The sequence below is a fragment of the Cryptomeria japonica genome, chromosome 5 (genome assembly GCF_030272615.1).
Source record: "Cryptomeria japonica chromosome 5, Sugi_1.0, whole genome shotgun sequence".
In the NCBI taxonomy this organism is placed as follows: Eukaryota; Viridiplantae; Streptophyta; class Pinopsida; order Cupressales; family Cupressaceae; genus Cryptomeria; species Cryptomeria japonica.
The window spans coordinates 335199292-335223106 of record NC_081409.1 but is presented as its reverse complement, the minus strand read 5'-3'; the positions used below and the strand labels follow the sequence as shown (position 1 = coordinate 335223106).

The window sequence follows — 23815 nt, the reverse complement described above, 5'->3', positions numbered from 1 at the left end:
CACAATATGTTTATATACCAGTAAGTTGCAAATGAACAATCTGATGCACTATTATATCTATCATCTTGCATTACATGTTTCACTACATAAATACCAGCCCAGTAGAACAAGCTTTATAAGAGCCTACAGTAGCATTGATATCTAGCTTGCACCAAATTATCATATCTTAGCCTTATTACATTAGTATCCCCTAAAATGCAAGCACTCTCAAAGAAGTTCAAAACACTAACCTATGAAGTTCATGTATAGAGAGAACACCAAAACTGGGGGGCCATCAACAAACCAACAATCACCACCTGTTGGTTTAGATGAAGCTTCACCCAGTCCCAAAGTCGTGTTACCACTAGTAAACCCCTGTCTGCCATGCTGCTATTTCTAGCTAGGCTGCTATCACCTCCAGAGCTGCCACCACCCACCCATGCTATTGCCTCAGAATATATTTTACATTGGATTGAGTATGGCAATGAATGACTTGAACACACTGAACCATAGGATCAGGGAAAAGTCAAATTCATTAGAGGAATCACTTTCAGCAGTTTCAGCTTTTAGAAACTACTTGGTTTTGTCAACATGATGAAACCATCAGTTCCTCTGAATTGGCAAGTATGAAACTTCCGGTCTACATGAAGGGGCAGTTTTGTCATGGTGGTAGAAATCTAGAATTGAAGCAACAATCTAGTGTTACTCCTTCCAGTTCAGCCTTTGGGATCTTCTGATGCACAAGGACATCCAAACACCTATTTATGCACAATAGGGAGTTGGATTGGATTAGGGAAGGTAGATTTGAGTTCTGTTGAACATTGAGAAATAGAATTCCAATTGTAATTCTTGCCATAGGTTTGACAGAGTGTTTGTAATGCAGCGGAGGAAGGGGCAGATTGTATTCCATGCTATTTTACAACTCATTGTAATTGCTTAGCTTCCTATAATAATTTGGTAGCATTGTATTGCTAATACTAAGCTGTTTTTTCCTCTTTGGTGGTTTCCTAGGGTAAAAATCCTTGTTTACTTCTCTATCATAGCATTCTTTCTTGATTGTCATTTATTTCGACCATAAGTAGCAGAGTCCATTAATTTGTCAATTCTTAATTTCTTGTAATGTCCCCTTTTAGGGTCTGCCTGTTTCCCAATAATTAATCATACATTATTATGCCTTAGATCAGATTATTAAAACTAGGGAACAATTAGTATTCATAATACAAGCAATAATTACCATATTTAACCTTCCATCCTTTCCTTATTATCAACCCTAATGGAGGATGGGGAATTATGTGTTAGGGCACTAGGAAACCATTCTCCACAAATAGGCCCAAGGGTTTCAGGAACACCTGTCCATACCACCTCTTGGACTCACCTATTTTGGGATGGAATTATTACCCTCCTAACAAAACCAACCTATCCCCATGATGAAAATAAAGGATGATTAGGGATTAGGTCTTTATATGCTTAATCTCTAATGCATTATGAATATCTATGTAAATAAATGAAATTAAGCATATTGTCGAATAAATCTGATTCTCCTATTGTTAACCAATATAAATCTTATTGGCATTATCACTGTTATACTTATATATAAGAATTAATGAAACAGTCTATATTATAGGCATCAAATCTGTTCCTAATTCCCAATAGAATTCAAATGTAATATTCTGTAATAAACATTAAGTATATGGAAGAGATACAGCATACCAATCTGCTGTCACAATAACGATTGCAATAATCTAGATTATCTTCCAGTAAATCAGTATTCTGTTCCTTCGATGATCCCCTCTTAGAGTAACCCGATCTGTATTATATACATCTCTCCATTGACATTGGGGAGTCATGTCTTCCTTGTAGTGTCTCTGTCTTAAAGGGATATCTCTTTAATAATAATTGTGGCCTTTCCATAAATAGACCGTTATGGCTTGGGGTGTAATTGCACCTTGTTAATGTTTAATAATATTTTAGATTAAACATAAGTTGGAATACAGATCGTTATGATAATCATGTGAGATCTCTGCTTTAGTTGACTCACTTCTCAGCCATCATATGTATGTGTGCCTTATTAGATATCAACCTGTGTATTAATGTGGGGTCAGATCGATCACCTTTCTTGTGCTGTTTGTTTGGATCCGATTTAGGAAAATTGTAAAGTCTTAAGAATAAGACAAATTTCTTTACTAAGGATTGTGTGAGCATTTGTTGTCATAGCAGGGGCATGACAGTCCGCCCTCTTTGAGATTTGCTTGTCCTCAAGCAAAGTTAATTTTCATTGAGCCTTTTGTTATTAATTATTATGTTGATCCCAAATCAACCCTTAGAGTTTATGGTGTAATTAGCTTTTTCTGCACAACTCTTATATTACCCTAGTTGCAATTTTGAACTACTCTTGTAACAACCGAGTCTCGAGTTGGAGATAATTTTCTCTCCCTCATTTCATATCACTTTGCGAATAGATGGCGCAATATCACAGATATCTGATATCTCTCAACGTTAGCACACGAACTTATATATTATTATGAAGTATGTAAGTAGCTGTTATAAATGTGGTATGATTATCACTTCAAAACATAGAACACTATCATTTATAACAGCATGACACACATCCATGTAATGTTCTATGACAATGTTTTCCCTTCATTTGCCGAAGGAACCTTAAGATTTTTATGGAGAGATTTCAAACTGATATATTTTAAGTTTACTGCTGAAACGAGTTCTTATCAGTTGGATAAATTGTTTCTAGATCTTGAGGAAATAAGGGTGTAGCAATTACTAAGTGTGCTTCTTAACCCTCACAGTTCCTTATTAAGTCATCTTGGGTTTTACAGATTTTTCATTTCTGACATTATATTCTTAATTTCAGAAAAAATGATGTCAATCTGTTTAAACAGAAAATAGCAGAAGCCCAAAGATAAATTAGTATCCTAAAGATAAGCAGTATGGCGTTGAACATAATTTTGAGGAACACAAACTCCTTTTAAACTTGTGTTATTTGACATTTCTGAGTTTTACTTGGAATGTAGATATGTAAACTACTCTTGTTTCAATATCGTTATGTTCAACAACTTCCTATATTGGTTTGCTAGCGTCTTGTCAGCGTCATTTATGGTGAATCTCATGTTAATTATATGTTATTCATAGGTATCTTCACAAGGGTGTCACTACTTTTTAATATTACCCACCATTTCTAGGTGTGTACAGAGTCTGTGAGGTGTATTCAGGTCTCATAGTTTCATGGTTATTCATAAGGAAACACTTCCTATACTTCTCTGCACACTCACTAACCTTGTTTCAACAGTACTCTACTCTATTTTCATTAATTTATACACTCCCTATTTAACCTAGGGATCAGTGCCTTCTTCAATAGGGAACAATACTGTCATGTCATGAATCATTTGGTTCTCTTCCTTGTCACTTTGCAATATCAGAGACCAAATACGATTGATTTTTATGAAGTATGTAAGTAGCTGTTATAAATGTGGTATGATTATCACTTCAAAACATATAACACTATCATTTCATTTGAAGTTTGAACTATTCTTTTAAATTGAGTTCATCATTGGAAACGCATCAGGTATGAACCAAACACAGAGCACACATAAAAACATGAAGCATACACATGAATATATGCAGCCATGGAGCATACACGCGAATACACATATTGTTAGATTCCTTCTTTTTGCCTAGAATGATTCATTGATTCATCTTTACCCTGCAGGATGGTAGGAGCAAAGCTTTGATACCAATTGTAATGTCCCCTATTATGGTCTGCATGTTTCCCGATAATTAATCATACTTTATTATGCCTTAGATCAGATTATTAAAACTAGGGAACGATTAGCATTCATAATACAAGCAATAATTACCATATTTAAACTCCCAATCCTTTCGTAATTATCTACCCTAATGGAGGATGGGGAATTGTTTGGTAGGGCACTAGGAAACCATTCTCCACAAATAGGCTCAAGGGTTTCAGGAACGCCGGTCCATACCACCTCTTGGACTCACCTATTTTGGGATGGAATTATCACCCTCCTAACAAAACCAACCTATCCCCATGAGGAAAATAAAGGATGATTAAAGATTAGGTCTTCATATGCTCATCTCTCATGCATTATGAATATCTATGTAAATAAACGAAATTAAGCATAATTGTCAAATAAATCTGATTCCCCTATTGTTAACCAATATAAATTTTATTGGCATTATCACTGTTATACGTATATATAAGAATTAATGAAACAGTCTATATTATAGGTCATAAATCTGTCCCTAAATCCCAATAGAATTCAAATATAATATTCTGTAATAAACATTAAGTTTATTTTATATATATATAATACAAATATTTCGGCAATAGCCCCTTACTGATAAAAAAAATAAAGTTTATGGAAGAGATAGAGCTTACCAATCTGCTGTCACAATAACGATTGCAATTTTCTAGATAATCTGCCAGTAAATCAGTATTCTGTTCCTTCGATGATCCTTTCTTAGAGTAACCCGATTTGTATTATATACATCTGTCATTGACATTGGAGAGTCATGTCTTCCCATAGTGTCTCTTTCTTAAAGGGATGTCTCTTTAATAATAACCATGGCCTTTCCACAAATAAACAATCATAGCTTGGGGTGTAATCGCACCTTGTTAATGTTTAATAATATTTTAGACTAAGCATAAGCTGGAATACAGATCATTATGATAATCATGTAAGATCTCTGCTTTTGTTGACTCACTTCTCAGCCATCATACGTGTTGTGACGTTTCATACATCACCCCAAATGGGGACCCCCCTCTTTTCGCTGAATAAACCAAGTCTTTTGCAGTCCGTGTCGTCTACCGACCCTAAGGAATCAGTTGTAAGGTCTTGTCGGTCTGGATTTTGATCCTTGAAAGTAATGAAATGACTAAGTAGGGAATGGATTCTTAAGGAATATATAGCCTAGATAGGATATAGTCTTAATATTGTCATCAAGTCGAGAATTAGCGTTTTGATGTATTGAGAAATGCTTTGTGCTTATTGCTTTATACATCAAACTTTGCATTTTGCTAATTATGAACTTGATTGATGCTTGTACTTCACAACATTTTCTTGTCTTTTCAAGATTGATGTGAGAACAAGACTTTGGATACCGGGAAGAGGACGTCGTTGAGTGGATGATATCATCGTCCAAGGAATAGATTGCAATGATACAACAAGGAATCCACTAGCAGAAGGAATGGAATGATGGATATTTGGCTAAGTGTCAAGATAACCTTGAGAACTGATGTGAAGAAATGAAAGAGAAACAGCCAAAATTTGGTGCTGTTTGGAAAAAATCCTTCATAGAGGTGGATTTGCCCCCATGATAAAAATTCCTCCTCCACCCCTAGAATGAAATTGAATAGCCAAAATTTGGTGCTGTTTGGAAAAAATCCTTCACAGAGGTGGATTTACACTCATAGGAAATTCCTCCTACACCCCTAAATTGCACCCAAGGAGGCAATTTAGTACATCAACGAGATTTTGCCCCCAAGGACAAAATCCTCCTCAGGGTCTTATTTGCACTCAAGGAGGCAGTTTGTGGTGGTGTCAGGATTCTCTCCCAGTGACAACATTCTTCCCCAGCCTCTAATTTGCACTCTGAAAGTTAGCACAAGGCAGGAAGCAGGAATTTCTTCCAAGGCGAGGAAATCTTTTAAGGGGCCTACCAGTGAAGTTTGAGTGTTTTTTCACGAACTTAGTATTTTTAGTAAGTTTCATTGTGGCCCTGATTGGCCTAATTTTGAGTTTGAACAAACTTACTATTTTTAGTAGTGTCTATTTTTAGTTTCACTGTGTCCCCATTTGCCCTAATTTTGTGTTTGGAAGAACTTACTATTTTTTGTAAGTCTATCCTTGGCGACAGGTGAGCACTCATTGTAGAAAGAACCAGAGCATCCAGTTCCAAATGCAGAAAGTCAATGAAGTAAGTAGATGGTCAAATTTTGGCTATGTCAGAGAATTCTCCTTCGAAATTAGAATCAGCAAAGAACTATTCTTGGGTGCAAATCCCAAGAAGAGGAGAATTAATCCTTTTGTCTAGAAATCCTTCTCTAGGCCTCATATGCGCCCAAGCACTCTTGGGACATGGAAACTCTCAAAATTTCACTAAGTATGGGAAAATTCCTTCCCCAAGATTGAAATGCACCCATCTCCAGAAAGGGAAGAAATGACAAAAAATGACTATGGGAAAATTCCTTCTTCCCCCTCCAAGTGCGCCCAAGTCTCATAAAGGCTTAAAAAATTTGAAATTCGACTAAGGCATTGGAAATTCTTCCTATCCCTTTGGAATGCGCCCAACCTCATGAAGGGAGGAAATGATAAAAATTTGGCTGTGTTTAAAAATTCGTCCTTCCCCCTCCAAGTGCACCCAAGCATTCACAAAGTCATGGAAATTGAAAATTTGGCTAAAGTGTTGGAAATTCCTCCTCTCCCTCTAGAATGTGCCCACCTCTCAAAGGACATGGAATGTTGGAAATTTGTCTAAGGCACAACAAAATCCTTCCACTTGTCTCATATGCACCCAAGGTGGAGAAATGACATGAGGCATGGAATTTAATGCTTAAGGTAACAACTTTGATAAAGTATGGCATTTGGCAAGTCAAAGGGCAAAAAGGGGGCATCAAAGATTCATCTCCCCAATTCAAGGGCATCATTACAAGGAAGTTCGAAAAGCATAAAGGAATTCCAGTCCCAAACGTTCAAGGAAGACATTCAAAGTTTTTGAGATTTGGTTCAAGTGTGAAAGACTTCAAGAACGACAAAATCGTCGCCAAGGAAAGATATTCCAAGAAGGTGTATTCCCAAGCAAGTACATCGAAAGAAGAAAATGATCAAGGATAATTTCAGAAGAGTTGATCAAAGTTAGAACCTTGGTCTAGATGATGCAATTTGGGAATATACTCCATCACAATCAATCAAAATGGAATATTCTTCATGAATATACTCCATCACAATCAATCAAAATGGAATATTCTTCGTGATGAGTTACCAGGTCTACATGGCGTCCAACATGCTGAGGTGGCACCCCATCACCTTCTTCGGCCAATCATGTGTTTCCAAACCGTGATGACTAGATTCATTGCATTTGCCGCCAAGGAGAGGGATAGTGGGTGTGCTATTTCAGGCAATGAGCTATTAAATGCTTAGTGGGCATGTTGTCTCATTAATGACTAAGACCCACTACTTGGCACCACAAAGGGTCATTTTGGGTCAAACCCTAATTAGGGTTTGCACGATGTAATCTTGGCCGTTCATTTGTGGGAGGATCTCTATAAAATGCCGTGCTTTCTCATTTGTAATTTATTAGATAGTTAGCTCATTAGAAGTCAAGAGCTCTGGCTTCTTAGAGTAGAAGTAGAGTAGGAGGAGGAGAAGACATTGTTGCATATGACTTGGAGAAATAAAACTTGATTGCATTGAAGTTATGGTAGATTCTTGTCTTTTTCAACTTGTTGCATGGTGTTCCTTTGATTTCTCAAATTGTTAGAAGTGCATTGATGTTAATGGAGAATGTGACAGTGATGAATTTCAATGGTTCATACTTTTTGCACTTAGATGATTTCAATTTGTAAAGTTAGCTTGAGCCTTTTTTATATGGATGCTTAACTTCGATCATTGAATGCACATTGTTCATTATGATATGAAAATTCTTTGCACAACCCTTGGAAGATTGCACCGGTCCTATGGGGTTGTTGCTGAGCTTGGCAAATCAGAACTTGGTTTATGTGGAATTCGTCCATTGGAGCACTATCCATTGATATTACTGGCCTTAGGATTAGAATTAGGTTTCTCTAATCCTTTCCCCTTTTAATTTCAGTTCATTCCAGTTCAATTCATTCAAAGCAGAAGCATCACATAATTGCTATATCCAATGATGAAGTTACAGCCATAGCATTGAGAAGTGAAAGAACGATCCAAATGTAAGTCCCTTTGTGTTACCAACATATCACATCAAGCCAAACAAGCATACATCCAACATAAAGTTGCAAGTTCGCGGTAGGAACCTTGGAGTCACCTCTATGATCTTTGCAATCTTAGCATACAAGGAGTCTTTGCTCAAGAGAGGATAGAGTGTCCTTAGGCACTTTATTCTGTGTTGGTGTGGTCACAAAACACCCATCAACAATACACACATGTGCCTTATTAGAGATCAACCCGTGTATTAATGTGGGGTTAGATCGATCACCTTTCTTGTGTTGTTTGTTTGGATCCGATTTATTGTGAAGTCTTAAGAATAAGACAAACTTCTTTACTAATAATTGTGTGAGCATTTGTTGTCATAGCGGGGGCATGACATTTCTACAAGCACACTTCTATTTTTTAACTCAGGAGTATCCTCACGACCCAGCCTAACACCCAACTTGCCTTGCCTTGGACTTACTTACTGCCAAGTTGGGGTCAGGAAGGGGAAAGCTGAGGTGAGACTAATCCCTTGGGGATGCACGCAATCACCCGCAAATCATGTGCATTAGACAAACCCAAGCCTCGGAGTCGAACTTGAGACCAATGGGGAGCAAACCCACGGCCCAAGCTAACTCCGCTACTCATGCGGGTTATTTCTGCAAGCACACTTGATGGAATTAGGTATCACACACTCTTAGATATGGAGCGTGCAGTTGCATTAGCAAAGTTAATGCCCTTCAAAGTGAAGGTGGGCATCTGCAATTATGATTATCTGATGAAGCACCTGCTTTAGCTTAAACAATCATCTGAAGGTCTGTCCATGTCAAAGGTGAGGCATCAATGGAAGATGAAATCTCCAACCCACTGGTTGCAAGCATATCTGCCACAGAATTGCCTTCCTGATAGATATGACACCAAGGTAATAATTCAAAATGGAAATGCTAAAATGCAAGGCTCTTCAAGTATGGTGTTGAAGAGCCAATCTTGAGAAAAACCCTTTAGCATAGTGCCAGTGACAACTTGTGCACGCTCTTCAATAATAGTTTTTTAATGCCTATGGAAAATTAAAACCTTTCACTTACAATTGAGAGAGATAGCTTGTAGGTAGGAATCCGAGAGAAGGTTAAGAATGGGATTTGCACCAGCAGGGCTTGAATTGCTATGGGATATATGTGTGGCTGAAACTTAATCCCTCATCCCTATTTAAATTGTCCTTCAAAGTAGTGATCCTCCACCATCATGCCTTTGGCATCTTCCTCAATTGAGATGTTCTGTAGAAAATTAAATGTTTTGTCACATCAGATTTTCTAATCTTTTAAAGATAATTGTATGCGTGGTACTCCTTGATTCTCTTCCGAATGAACCTGCCCTTTTCTCCTATGTAAAGTACTCCAGACAACCATCTGACACTATAGATTCCACTACTTTACTTCAATTCCACTTGATCTTTAGAGGATTTAATAACTTTCCTTAGGTTGCTTTATGGAAAAACTGTGGTTTTAATGCCTTGGTGTTTTAGAATTTTAGAAATCAATAGTACCCAAAAGTACAACAATTTACAATAGCTAGTCAGGAGTGCTGAAGAGTACATCAACTGACAAGAGAATGTCTAATAATAGATTTGCAAGCAAATAACCAAAAAGGAAGAGGGAACGACTAAATCCTACACAAGTCAATGTATAAAAAATTCCTAAAGCAAAACGTTTCTGTGAACTGATCCTGTGAAATTATGGCTCTAGCCAAAAGATCAAAAGGGTAAACCCTTGACATTTAAATCCATATAAAAGCCAGAATATGCAAATCAGTTCTTTGGAAGAGATGACTATGTTTGTACAGGAAGAACTGATCCATTAAAACAAAGCTATCAGATGCAAGATCTACTAAACTTAATCTCTCTGTCATTCTTAAGACCTCCTAGATCAAACATATTATATTTTGGGGCCTTGCTGTAATCTTGTTAGGACCTGAACATGTAAATGACTAGAGCTTCAGAATGCCCTTTAGATGGTTTGGTGTACAAAAATTGTTCAATGATTTGGGTTGCTACATTCTGAAGCAGAATTATATTTAAATAATGATATATTCTTTTAACTTCCTCTATGAATAATTGCTTAAGAAGCTCAATATTTGAGATATGTAAGGAACTGAATGGAAGTTTGATAACAAACTTATGTTGCTTAGTCTTCAAGTTTTTGAATCATATCAACTTTAAATTGACACTGGTAAATTTACCAGTGTGAGAATAAGGTGTTTTCTTTTGTTCAGGGGTGGCTGGATTGTCATGGTCCTTATGAATATATTGTGGATGGTGCAAACGTATGTCTTTATCAACAAAACTTTTCTAATGGGGGCTTTAACATCCACCAGGTATCTGTAGTTGTTGATTTTTGGCCTTATATTTGTACAACACTTGGAAAACTAACAATAACATGGTATGCCTGTCAGAGTAATTGTTTGTTAGCTATAATATCATGTGCAATATATTATGTTTTGCAGTTAAAATCTGTTGTGGAAGAGGCACGCCAAAGAAGCTTGATGAAGAAATGGCCACTCATTATATTGCACAATAAGCGGACAAGAGGAGGGCCAGCAGACGAACCTTACACTAAACAACTATTTGAGGACTGGAGAAAATCTGGTGCATTATACACAACACCTACTGGGTCAAATGATGATTGGTAAGGAGTAACGTTGTAAACATGTTCTCCAGATCAGTTGTTTATCATATTGCCCCAAAACATAAAAAATGAACTATTTGTATGTTAATTTAGTCATGGGTTATTCATAACTTGTTCCCTTGAGTACATGATTTTTAAATTCTTTTAATATTTTTGAAACATATTAATTATTCCTGAGCAAAATTGGTGTAGTTGGTTTGGAAACAACATTCTTTTTCGTTGCATCATTGTCTGTGGTTCAACCTGAATCAACAGATGAACATATTTAGCAAAACAAAGAAAATGTATAAGTTAAATAATCCTTTTGTGTCTTGGCATGTTTTGTTGTTTTCTACGTTTCAGGTCGTTTGCCATATGATATAGTGAACTCCAAATTCATCGAGAATTTCTAGGTTGTAACACTTTGTTAACTAAGTTCTTTTTTCCTTGTAATTTTACAGTTCATCGTCCATTGTTCCTGAATCAATAGAGTTACATATTTAGTAAAACAAAGAAAATAAAAAAATAAAAAACCATTTTGTGCCTGTGCACATGTTGTTTCCAATGTTTCAGGTTGATTGTCATACAATATAGCAAAGCCCAAATCCATTGAGGAAGTTCTTGGCTCTAACACTTTCTGAGAACTGTTCTTTTTGCCTTGTAATTTTAGAGCTCGTTGTTTGTGGCTCAACTTGAGTCAATAGAGTTACATATTTATCAAAACAAAGAAAATGTAAAAGTCCTTTTGTGCCTGCACACTTCTTGTTATTTGCTATGTTGCAGGTTGATTGTCATATGATAAAGCAAAGTCTAAATGGTAAATACGTTGAAAAAGTTCTAGTTTGTAGCACTTTCTTCACTGAGTTCTTTTTTCATTGTAATTTTGCAGTAACCAATGCCATACCATTTTTAATATTCTGTTACAAAGTACGTAGTAACCTCTAAAAAATCATTTGACCTTGAAGTGTATATATATTGTTTCAAGTTCAACCATAAGCAATAATTGACACATTCATTTTGGCAGAATTGCAATCCTAAGTTAGTGATCATAGAAAATGTTACCTTAGATTGTTACTTTCTATGACAGTCAGAATAAATCTCTAAACTATCTTTTGACCCTATATTATATTTCAATTTCACAGTTGGTTATATTGAGCCTTAATTCTCTTCCAGCTTGTTTCAAGTTCAACCATAAGCAAGAATCCACACAGTTAACAGGTAAAATTTCAATCACAAGTTAGTGATAAATAGAAAATGACACCTTGGGTTGTTACCAATAAGCATTATTGGCTCCCCTGTTCATGGGGTGGGAGGTTTAGACTCCGCTCAAAATAGTGAAAATGCTAATTGGCTGCTTCTGAAACCAGGGTGGATGAAACTTAAATTTGATGGTGCAGCTACAGGAAATCTGGGGAAATCAGGGGCTAGTTGTATTGTTTGCAATGAGCATGATGAGCTAATGTATGCAAGATCAAAGAAGTTAAAGAATGGTTTAAACAATGAGACTGAAGCACAGGCCCTTCTGTTAGGACTAGAATTTTGTGAAGACATGGAATGAGATACATATAAATTAAAGTTGACTCGCAAATAATAATAAATGTGGTTAGGAGAAGGCTCATGAAATTGGAAACCATCTAATATCTTAAAATTGGTGCGATCTCTCATGGAATCCTTCGAGGATTACACATTTCAACATGTATAGAGTGATTAATGTGAAAGCAGATTTTCTTATTAATTTTAGATTTGTTAATAAGGAGGAATGCATAATTGATTTGAGAATAGATATGTGAAATGCTTTGGGGAAAAATTCAAATTCAAATAGGCATAGGACGACATTTCTATTTGATAGATGGAGTTTATGATAATCATAACGAATCTGAATGCTCACACAATTATGGAGGCCATATCTTTTTATGGTGGCTAATAAGGCAATTTGAGTAACAACTCATAATGGCAATGGTAGTTACATGACTAAGCGTAAAGACTGCATTGGAAGACTTTAGAAAAGATTGCCATTTTATCTGCCTTCCAACATGCACCCATTCACCTTCTAACATGTACTCTTTCCATTCAATACAGTAGCCAAGTTGGAAACCATGGATATTAGTGTTCAGCTTGTCTTTTATTAGTGCCAAATGGCTTTTTTGGGTGGCATTTTGGAACTTAGACTAAAGACGATCTTGAAAATGAAATCGGGGATAATTATTTATGCAATTCAATTGATTTTAGGGGAAGAACACCTGGTATGTTATGTCCTCTACTTTGACTGAGGTGTTCGAGAGAGTTTCATTAGTCTATTTTATTCAAGTAGGCTACTTGAAAATTTAAAAGGGAATAATTAAATTAAGTTGCCTTAAATTAGTGTTGCGGGTGACTTTTATTTAGTTAATTTTTATAAAGTGACTTAAGTTAAAAAGCAGAAATTATATAAAGTCACTCTATTTGGACCAAAAAGATTATTATTTTAATAAAGGTGAATTCAAAATATAACTTCTTGAAAGTTCTCTTGGAAGTTATAAAAGAGGAATGAAGGAATGCACGTTCATATCTTGGTCATTTTATTTCTCGCAAATGAAAGTTTGGATTGCAAGTTCAACTTTAAACCCTAGGAGAAAAACCTTTTGAGTATTTGGCTTCAGAGATGAAATATTTCTTCATAGTCAAATTAATGGGGGATCCACATAAGATTCACATTTGCATTTAAATGGAGTAAACAAAGCTTTTGTGATAGTTGCAGGCATCATAATTCCAGCTACCAATTTATTGAGATTTTTTCGCAAATAATAGATTTGCTAGTGTGTATGTGCGAATGGTGGAAATTTTTGAAGTTACAATTTCAGTGTATGAAGTGGAAAGCTGAGTTGAAATTCATATATATTTTATTGCTGAATATTTCTATCTGACTGTACTTTTTGTGGAAGCATATAGAAAGGGGTGATGCATTTCAAGAAGTCTTTAAGACTTCCCATACTTCACCGTAGCCTTTAATAGGCCTCACAAGAGCTAGCACAACCTTTGAAAAGGCAATATAGTATCAGCCACTGCCCATTTTGAGGAAGTTGTGGCTTCTATAGAGCTGTCGTACTCATACCATTCAAAGGCAGCCGTACACCTTGTTTTGGGGAGCTGTGCAGTCACCAAAGGGAGTCTAGTATGTCATATGAATGCTGATGAGGATTGTGACTTTTACAAAAAGGTCAACGACTTATTTTATGGAAATTTATTTAATTTGTAATATCATTAATTTTGTGTAGGGATTTCTGAATATAACATTGTATGACAACAGTTCGTATGTTTTGTCGAGTGCAAATTATTCAGTACATTTATTTTATTAGCATCTTGTTGACGTGGCTAAAATCGTATCGCAACAACTCTATCCGACCAACATAGAATAGAATTTACCAGCTGAGTATCCTATCCTCTCTTGTATAAGGAAGCTCTAATGCTGTTTTAGTTGATCAAAGGGGACAACCTCAAGGTTCCAAATGTCAGTTCTTGACTGCGGGATAGCTCAACGGTCGATGTGTTTTGCTGGGAGCACAAGGGGCCTTACGTTTACAACAAACTGGTTTGCATCTAAAATGATGTTGCGTTTCTCAAGCTGGGAAATAAAAGCAAAGGAGAAGGGTTTAGGAGACCTAAGATTAACAAGACTGGTGTGCGAGTAGATGGATCCAACATAAACAATCCCTGCTTGGCCAGAATAACTCACAACCTCGCAAGAACGGTGCAATCTTCAAGGGGACTTAGAAGATTTTCAGATTGCAGGTGCATGCCCAAACACCCAGTTTTGGTGCAGCTCAGATAGACAACCTGCAATTGAACTAAACACAATTTTAATGGCTCAGACTAACCGTATATAGGGATACACAATCAACATATCCCCAATGGTATGAACCTGAATCCATCAAATACCTGCACACCAAGAAGATCTATCTAAACTGTTGAAGAAAACCATGCAAACAGACTAAAACCAAGATGATAAACACCAAATCAATGTCCATCATATTGATTCTAGCTGCTCTTACAACAATTTCTGCAGCATTTCTATGCTACTCCTAATCTGAAAACTGTTTAAATCTAAAAAATCTAACTAGAATCTAACCCCTAACTGTCTAACCTTTTTCAAGAGAAAGGCACCCTGCCTTTTATAGAATTTACAATTTGAATTAGAGGTCGGGATCAACTGCATCCAAGGGCCCTGATTTGCCTTCTAGAAGCCTGACAGCTTTAACCCATGCCTACTCAATTCTCAGTTATCCCTTGAACCACTTTCTCAACTACTTACCACTATTTGGCATTAATATGGTCAATCAGGTAGTTGGAGATAACTAACTTGTGTCCCCTCACTTTGAATCCATTAGACGGGGCCCACAAGTAGCTCTCTTTTTACAATAAACAATTTTAGTTTTTAAACTGGTTTTTTGGAATTAAATCCAGCTATGTATCCTTCTGAGAATGCACAATTTGGCAGCACTCTCTGTGTTCTTTGTCTTCAATCTCGTTTTCCAGTGGTCTGGTGATGGCGCCCTTCCTCATGCTTGGTTTTTTGATCTTGCACTCTGTAGCCTTGCTTCCCGGCGTCAATCGCGATCAAGTTTCCAATTTATGCTTTAGGTTGATGCTTGGCTCTTTCAGCGATGTTGTCTTTGTCTTGCGCTCTATTGTGCTTTCCTGTATTTCCTCTTCCAGCGTTGGTCGCGATCAAGGCTTCACTTTGCGCTTCAGGTTGTCGTCAATTTGCAAACAATGAATTCCACTTTTAATAATCATTTTGAAAAATTAAATAAATTAATTTTAACAATCATATTAAATTCTATCTTTAAATGCCTCTCTTCTCTAATATGAAGTTCGGTCCTTGCTTTTGATTGCTCTCTTACTTAGATGAAATTTGGGCCTTCTACATGTTTTGAGCGATTTAAAATTTTAATTGAAAAAGGGCCTCCTTTGCAATTTCGGGTCTAAGGGGCCTTTTGAAAGACTTTATTTCAATGTTTTCTTGCCTTCTTAGTCAAATTTCAAACCCTTGAAGGTAAATGCAAGATTTGCTTTTCAAGTTTAAAATGAATCCCCTTTGGTTTAAATTCGGCCAATTGATTAAAAATGCGAGATTTAAACCCTTAAGTTAAAATGCCCCCCTTGTGGCAAAAATCGGCCATTGTGGGAGAATTATGCGAACTTTATCCTTTTAGCTTCATAGGCCTAACTCCTCTGATGGGGTTCACCTAGCTTGCTCACACTTCACCTAGTTGGTGTTGCTCAATTCCACCAAACTCTCCAAGTTTAGCTATGCTCTAAGACCTCCAAGTCCTTCTCAATCTTTTCTAGGGCTTGCTTCTTGTCAATCTCAAGGTGTTTGCATCAAGTGTTTAACTAGGAACCCTACCATTTCAAGGTGTTTCCCACTTGCTCATTCTTGCTGTCTTGTCTTCAAGTTGTCATTTTTACCTCCTGCTGTTGTGAGTTGTTGCAGGGGTGTGGAGGTAGCATTTAACATGAAATGATTACCATTTGGGTCCATTTGTGATTCGCATCCATTATCTTTCTTACCGATTTCACCATTTTGCCTAGAAAAGGGCTACAAGGAATGAGCCCCTATTAGGCCTCCAAAATCTGGTTTTCTAGGGCTTGGAAGAAAACGGTCCAAAAGACCCTGCAACAAGATTGGATTTTCTTCAATCATACACCTATCCCCAAGTGATTTTGGTGGTTTAGGTTTACCATCTCGCTGTACAATGCCCTAACCCAAAAATGAGGGTTTTGAAGGGTTTCTAGGCCTCTTAACCGGCAATGACTGCTCAAGTTTGTGAAATGGGCATCAAGAGGTCTTGTCAAGGCTTCTCCTTGCTATGGCAACTCTGTATGAACTTCATGGACCCCTCCAAAAGGTTTGGTTGTGGTTTTATACTCACCCCTACACTATGCACTCAAATTTCATCCTGTCTTCTCTAACTGGGTTGCTCCTGGACCCGCCTAGAACAAGATAGTAGCCATATCAAACATCACTTCCAGAACTTCTCCCTGCATATGTACATTGTACAAGTGGTTGCCTTCCGTGTCCCAACAGGCCGTGATGGTAGCATGGAGGGATTTTATGGCCAACCATTTTACACAAAATTGCTATATACAAGCCAAAACTGGCTGTTTGAAAACAAAACTATGAAAACATCAACACACACTATCTACAAAGCTTGAAACAAAACAAATGACTCTGAGACACACCAAAGAAACTCAATCCATTACTGGATCAATGGATTCAATCCATTTGTATTCATATTATGAGCAAAATAAGCCAAAATAGTGACAAACAGTCCGAAAATGAGTGGTTTCAGATTGTTGATCATACAAAAACAAAACTCCAACCTTGGTAACCGTGCAAGAGGAGGTTCTTATAGTCTTCCCCACATGTGGAGGCATTCTAGGGCGTTGTGCTATCTCTAACTCCATCGCTAAGCATTTTAGGACAAAAGTTGTCATGACAACTTTTACAATTTTGCACTTTTTGCTTTGCCAACCTATAAAACCTATTTCAAGTCATTACTCATGACTTTTTAAGCATTCCTAAGACCATACTAAACCTCTCTCATGCCCATACCAACTTTTACCACTTTTGACCATCAAGAAGGTCAATTTCCTACTCAAACCACTACTTATGCACAAAATGCAAACCTAGGAAGAAACTAACTCAACTAGGCCTACACTTGACTCATCACACTCACCCTTGGACCCTCCTAGAGTCCTTATTAAGTACCTGACTTGGCTAAGGTTAGTACAAGCCAAAATTGAGAAAAGACTATAAGCCTAAGTCCTAGGTGCTCCTGCACCATCCTCTTAGTCACAAAATTTGGGAATTAGAGTGAAAAGGTGCGACTTTGTTAAGCGACTCCCCTTGGTTAAGGTGAATTCGGCCCTTTTGCATAGAATGCACGACTTAGATCTCCTTTCTCATTTTCGGCCAATGAAGACTTACTGCGTGAACTTTGGTCTTTTCGGTTTATTTAACTGAATTGCGCGTTTTTTCTTTCTTTCCATTTTCGGCCGACGAGACCTTTTTGGGCGATTTGGTGATGCCTTAACCTTTTCGGCCACTTTAAGGCGAATTAACTTAATAAAGTTTGAACTTTATTCATTTCTTACCTAGACTTCTATCGGCAAAATTGGGAGCAAATATCGGGGCCTCTCTCGCCATTGTAAAGGTGTTTGTGAGGGACACCTTTTAGCTTTGAATGCCTAACTTTTTCTCTGTGAAATTCGGCAATTTTGGGAATAATGCGCGATTTTTGGGGTTATTTGCATGAGCTCGACAAAGTGTGTGAAAATGTCGAACTTCCCTTTATTTGCTCATTACTTCAAACAAAACTCGACTATGGTATTTTTGCACGATTTATTTCGAACGATTTCGGCTCAAATGAAGACCTTTTCAGCGCGATTTTGACTTCGGCAAAAATACAGAGACACTATGCTCGGGATTTACTTTGGGCACTTGAAGGTGGTTGCAGAGTCGTTTTGGAAGGTCGGGGTTGAGTCGACTTTTATTGCAAACCCTTGACATTTGTCAGCATCGTTCTTCTATTTCGCACTTAGCCCTAATGACCTCGCACGACGCTCGGGGATACTAAAGGTATTGAGCAATTTTGGAGTTAGCAAATGATTTTGGGTATTTGGCCGAAAAAGTGAGACTTGTTTTTCTTCTCTTACTTCTCATTGCTTCTTTTCATTCACCGCACAGTCATTCTTGCTTCCTTCTCGGGGTTGAGAGGTAAATCGATAAAATCCGCACCTTGTATTTCGACCCCAAAGGCCTGAGATTTTACTTGCCTTTGCCCTGGAATGCAACGTGGGGTGTTTGCTTAGTTAATCCTCAAGTGACTTCGGGCTTCGTGACTGAAATGCGCGATTTCATCCCGCAAATTTGACTTGACACTCTTTGGCTCTGAATAGCGGAAGGGCAACAACGGGGGTCCCTTGTCCAGGATGGGGTGGGGTGTGCAATATGCACAACACATCTATTGTTGAAAAGAATGATTTTGTGATGAACATTTCAATACTTTGTCAATACTGTGTTAAAATGCAAGCTGTTTGATGAAATGCCTGCAATTTGTTGGTTAAATTTTTTGGGGCAGTATGTTATTGTAATACCAGAGCAGAGTATCCTGTAAACCAGTGGGAATTTTAGTTGATTTTTGTTAGCAGAAATTTCTTATGCAGCTAGGGCGTTCTCATAGATATTATTTTAAAAGAAGGCGAAATGATCCACCAAAGAAATTGGATATTGAAGAGACAATTCCTATTGTAGATTTTTTTGGTGAAGGAGCTACAAGAAACATAGGTAATAGATGGGACCAAAATTAGGGTAGGATTATGCAAATTTTGAATGATCTTGCTAGAGGATAATAGCAAAGTGCAGCTTTGACACAAATGATGCAGAAAATGAATGCAAATCAGGACAATGGGGGTAAATTGGGTGATAATGGCACTCAGTGAAACAATGGAGAAGCTAGTAACACGTATATACCTGTTAACATCCATTCTGGGGCTACTTGTGTAGCTACTTCTAGACATCTAATACCTACGTTCTTACAAAATGAAGTTGCAGCTGGAGGAAATCAGCAAAGTGCAGAAGAAAGTTTTGTGAATTGGTTACATGAGGCATTAGGTGATGAGTTTCATGCTGCTATGTCTCTACAGGATTTTTGTCTGCTCAAGTTAAGGAACAGACCTAGGAGGGACAGTCCCTAATAGGCAGGATTAATAGAAGAGGTTGTATAAGCTCTCTGTTCCTACTTTTAATGGCTCTAGCAAATGCACAACTAGAGCATAGGTTAAAAAACTGGATTCTTACTTTTCATTTAACCCTATTCGAAAACAAGGCTATCAAGTATGCTATTTTACACTTGGATGGTGAGGCTCATGAATGATGGTATCACGGATTAGTGACACGGACATAATTTAATAAAATCCAATGCTAAGTTCAGCCAGAAACTTATAGATATATCTGATAAGAAAGATCCATAGCTACATTTAAGGGAGTATAATAATGCTACAGGAAATTAAATAATGCTGAAAAATTCATGAAAATAGAGAAAAGAAACTAGCGCAATTGTTGTGGAAGCCAAAGAATGGGGACAACCTGAGAGTTTTTGAATTAATTGGGAATAGCTTGAGGAAAAATTGATAAATTACCAAACACCAAAAAATTCATAAAAATAGAGAAAAACTTGCAGGTTTCCTCAAGCCATTCTTTATTAGTTCAAAAACTTGTGATTAAATTGCAATTCCTGATTAAATCACACACAACTTTTTCTCTACTTTTATGAATTTGTCAGCATTTTTCAATTCCTCAAATTTTCCTCGAGCTATTTGCGATCAATTCAAAAACTCATGATCAAATTGCAATTCCTCGTTAAATCCCAAATTATCTTAGTTATTTTGCTTTCTCAAGAATTGTTCCCAAGTTGACCAAAAAGTCATGATTTGATTTTCAGATCACTGATAGGTTTGAGTCCCAATAACCCGCGACTCACGAGCTATTCTCAATATTTGCTTAAATTGATATTATGGTTAAATTTTTCTATTTTTACATTTTAGATCCATGGCTTATGTCGCTGAATCCAGGTTTGGTTTGAACTAGATTCGGGGTCGGATTCAGTGCAGTAGGGAGCTGTAGTAAATATTTATATATTATAATCGTATAATATATTATTATAGATATATTATTTATAATTTATACATTATATTATCAATATTTGTAAATTATAATGTTTTATTATTAATATTTATGTATTACTATAAATATTAATTAAATTAGTTTTATTAATATTTCATAAGGTTTATAAATATTTCTGTATATAAAAAATACCAAGAATTATGTATGTTGTTTCTAGTATTCCTGTTTTTAGGCTGCATATATATGAGTTTTACATTTTTTTTGTATGGACGAACCCAAAATGATGCGAGACCCTAAATATTTTTTTTGCTGGATCCACAAACTAAATCACAAACCCAAACCAAGATCTGAACCAGAACCGGCTACATAGTATTTTATCTAAGGTACCGAGTTCAACTGTTTTGGGCACCACTGCCATACTAGATGGGACAAATATGGACCTGAGCTTTAGTTCCTGTAAAATCTGCCTTTGGATTTCTATGGGAGAAACCTGAAAACAAAGTTGTCTTAAACTCTGTGTTTAGGGTGCATAGGATTCTGGTCTTTTTACTTTTGTTTGGCCCTATTTACAGGGAATCAAATTCTTTTATGTAGAGGTCATTGCTGACTACGTTGAAATCATTCAACTGTCTTCTTCCAGACAGACATGTTGACGTTGACAGAAATGTATCTTGTTCTATACTGAGTATTGGCATAATTTGTGTTGCAGAGCTGCTTGTTGAAGTGGAACTGGTGCCCTTGAGTTGTATGGTATCTCTCTGGTTTGATATCTGTGGCTGTTATCTGATTAGAGGAGTGACCCAACCCCCTCTTTGTGTAGGAAGATAACATGACAATATCTCTATTATGCTTTACGTTTTACTATAGTCCATTTTTATTATATTACATTTTGTGTTTTATTTACTCGATAATTACTCTTTGAGTCTTTGTTATATGTTAATTATTATAGTGTTAATTTTATTTTTTATATTAATTACTCTGATTTCTATATTTATATTTATTTATTAATATATTTGTGTTGTTAGGATGAGTATGTATATATGGCCATACCCAGCCTAACCCCAAGGAAACAATCTGCCATATTGGCAAACCTGACCCGGACCCAATCTGGTAACTTGGCATTTTATGTATGGACATTTCCAATACGAACCAGACTGAGGGTTCCAAACGAATAAGCTGTTCTTGTATACAAACCTAATATCAGTTCCTGTTTTTAGGTTATTTGATTTTTTACAAGGCAAGTTGTGGTCACACTGCAACTCATAAGATGTTGTAGTTTCTAGTCACTTTGTCTGTCCTCAAGTTAAAAAACATGATATATGCCATGTAGGCAAGTTTCTCAAGAACAAAAATCAAATATGGAAACAAAAATGTCATCAGTGGAATTGGAAACCACAGAGAAAGAAAATTCTAGAATATTTTCCATAAATGGATTTATTACTATGACCTTTGACACTTGTTAGTGCTGCTGTCAAGGGGAAAATTGGAAACCTTATACAGTGTCACAGTACCTAGATTACTGGCATCAGTAGCTAAGCTAGTCTTGTTTCTCATTGATCAAAATTATCAAATTATCATCAAAGATCTCATTAACATTCAAATTGGATTCTTTTCACTTTCTAATATAATCATTTTCTTCTTCAGGTACTGGTTATATGCAGCTGTGAGATTCAAATGTTTTCTTGTAACAAATGATCAAATGCGAGACCATTTGTTTGAAATATTAGGCAACGAATTTTTCCCAAAATGGAGGGAAAGTCATCAGGTATGTAAGTGGCGCTATTGTTTCTGCTTTCTAAGATCCGTTTTTTTTTCATCTGTTTTTATTAAAATTATTGGTGAAAACAAAATATAGAAATTGTAATTCTATATATCATTAAGGTTAAATTTGCAAGTGACCTACTGAAGTATCTTGTTGCTTAACTCGGTCTTCACAGACATTTCAAAACTAATGTGTAAATTTTTCATCTTGTATATGCATCATTCTGTCTTGAATTGTATCAAAATACATTTGTGGATTGATCTTTGTTTCTATTGTCAATCATGTCGCTAAAACTGTGGTTTGGCTTTTTTGGAGTGATCATTATATGATGCCTTTCTTTATTTTAATCATACAGTTGAGATTGTTCTGATGCACTGTTGCCATTGATGCTAAGTTTGGTTCCCAGAAAGGGCCACTTCATTTGTTTGTTGCAGATAGTTTGACTCTACTTATGGGATGAGGTTGTAAATATTTCACGAGAAAACAAAAAATAGCAATGATATGTAAAGAGAGCCCACAAAGATTTTAATGTGATCATTATTTCAGAAAGGCATAACTATGTATATTTGGATTGGCCAAGGTGTGTACACAACCACTTTGTAAGTTGAGAGCAGGTTTGGAGGGTAAGAGTGGCCATTGGCTAAGCTGCTATGAAGATTGTTTGTTGCCTGCAGAGGGTTAGAACTCATTGTGGTAAGAGCTGTGGGAGTTGTTCTTGGTGATAAATTTTTTGAGGATTTCCTAAGATACATAGGATACCGCTCAGTACAATGGAAAGATGATATTGTTCAATCAATAATATTTCATTGTTTTTTATATTTTCTTAAGGTAAATGGGGGTATGCCAACCCCAAGTCTTTATTCAAAATTATCCTTCCATAAAGTCACCACCTTTATTTTGTGATAATCCTTTAACCTTCGTGTCATCTTGCTGGTTAGCTACAGTTGCAAGATACTTTTGCCTTTCTAAGCATTTGTTGTGTTTTTAGGCATTGGTATTGGTTTTTTTCCTTTAACATATCATACCCCATAAAGTTAGAGGAGTTAATTTTAGAGGATGATGATGTTGCAACTTACTCTCCAATAATGGCATGACCGACTTGGCAGATGATGGAGGGGTTGCTTTTCCTCTAGCTGTTGGTGCAGGTGCTGTCTTCCTTTATTTCTTCATGAACAATATGTCTCCTGATGAGTCAGTTCTTCATTCAGGATGGCATTATAAATTTTCTTGTTTGGCCTTGTGAGTTCTGTATGCACGATATAATTCAAATTGTCTTTAGTCCAAATATTTCTTGTAATTCATTGAGTGAAAGGATTGCATCTTGATGATGATTTGGGAACAGATCCAGTATAATTCAATTGTAAAGTGAACATTAAAATTCACTTGCTGGGTTCTGATTGCACCTCACCAATCGTGTATGTTGATATACTTTTCCTAGTTATACTCCTTTCTTTGTGTTCCTTTAAATAGAATGTGGATGCAAGATTGGCGTCACATAGTTGCATTCTGTTAGGAGTAATCTTGAATAGGTAAACTCAGTTGTTGTCTTAACAATTGGACAATTTGTGGCATTTATGTTGACAGTTGAACTGATAATAAAATGTAGGCATATAGGTGAATATGAACATCTTCAATAAGCTGAGAAAATATGAAGAGAATGAAGAAAGAATTATGGCAAGCTCCATGTAAATTTCCAAACCATCAGTGGAAAAATGAAAAATCATTTAGTTCACTGCAACTGTTACTGGACTCCTATCAGGTCGCACGATCAAACATGATGATTGAAGAAGCAATAAAATGTGCTTAAAATCTGAGTCCAGAT

General features: G+C 36.5%; 1 protein-coding gene across 3 annotated transcripts in view; it reads left to right on the top strand.

Annotated features, from left to right (window-relative positions):
- LOC131051244 (proteinaceous RNase P 1, chloroplastic/mitochondrial) overlaps nt 1-23815 on the top strand; it is an 80277-nt gene that overhangs the window by 32787 nt on the left and 23675 nt on the right. Inside the window, exons 2-4 of one of the 3 annotated variants that reach the window (XM_057985664.2) lie at nt 10143-10274; nt 10404-10585; nt 21876-21996. In XM_057985664.2, coding sequence (XP_057841647.1) covers nt 10143-10274; nt 10404-10585; nt 21876-21996 — 435 coding nt within the window. The remainder of the gene's footprint in view (nt 1-10142; nt 10275-10403; nt 10586-21875; nt 21997-23815) is intronic. The other 2 variants (XM_057985665.2, XM_057985666.2) reach the window with 2 other exon arrangements.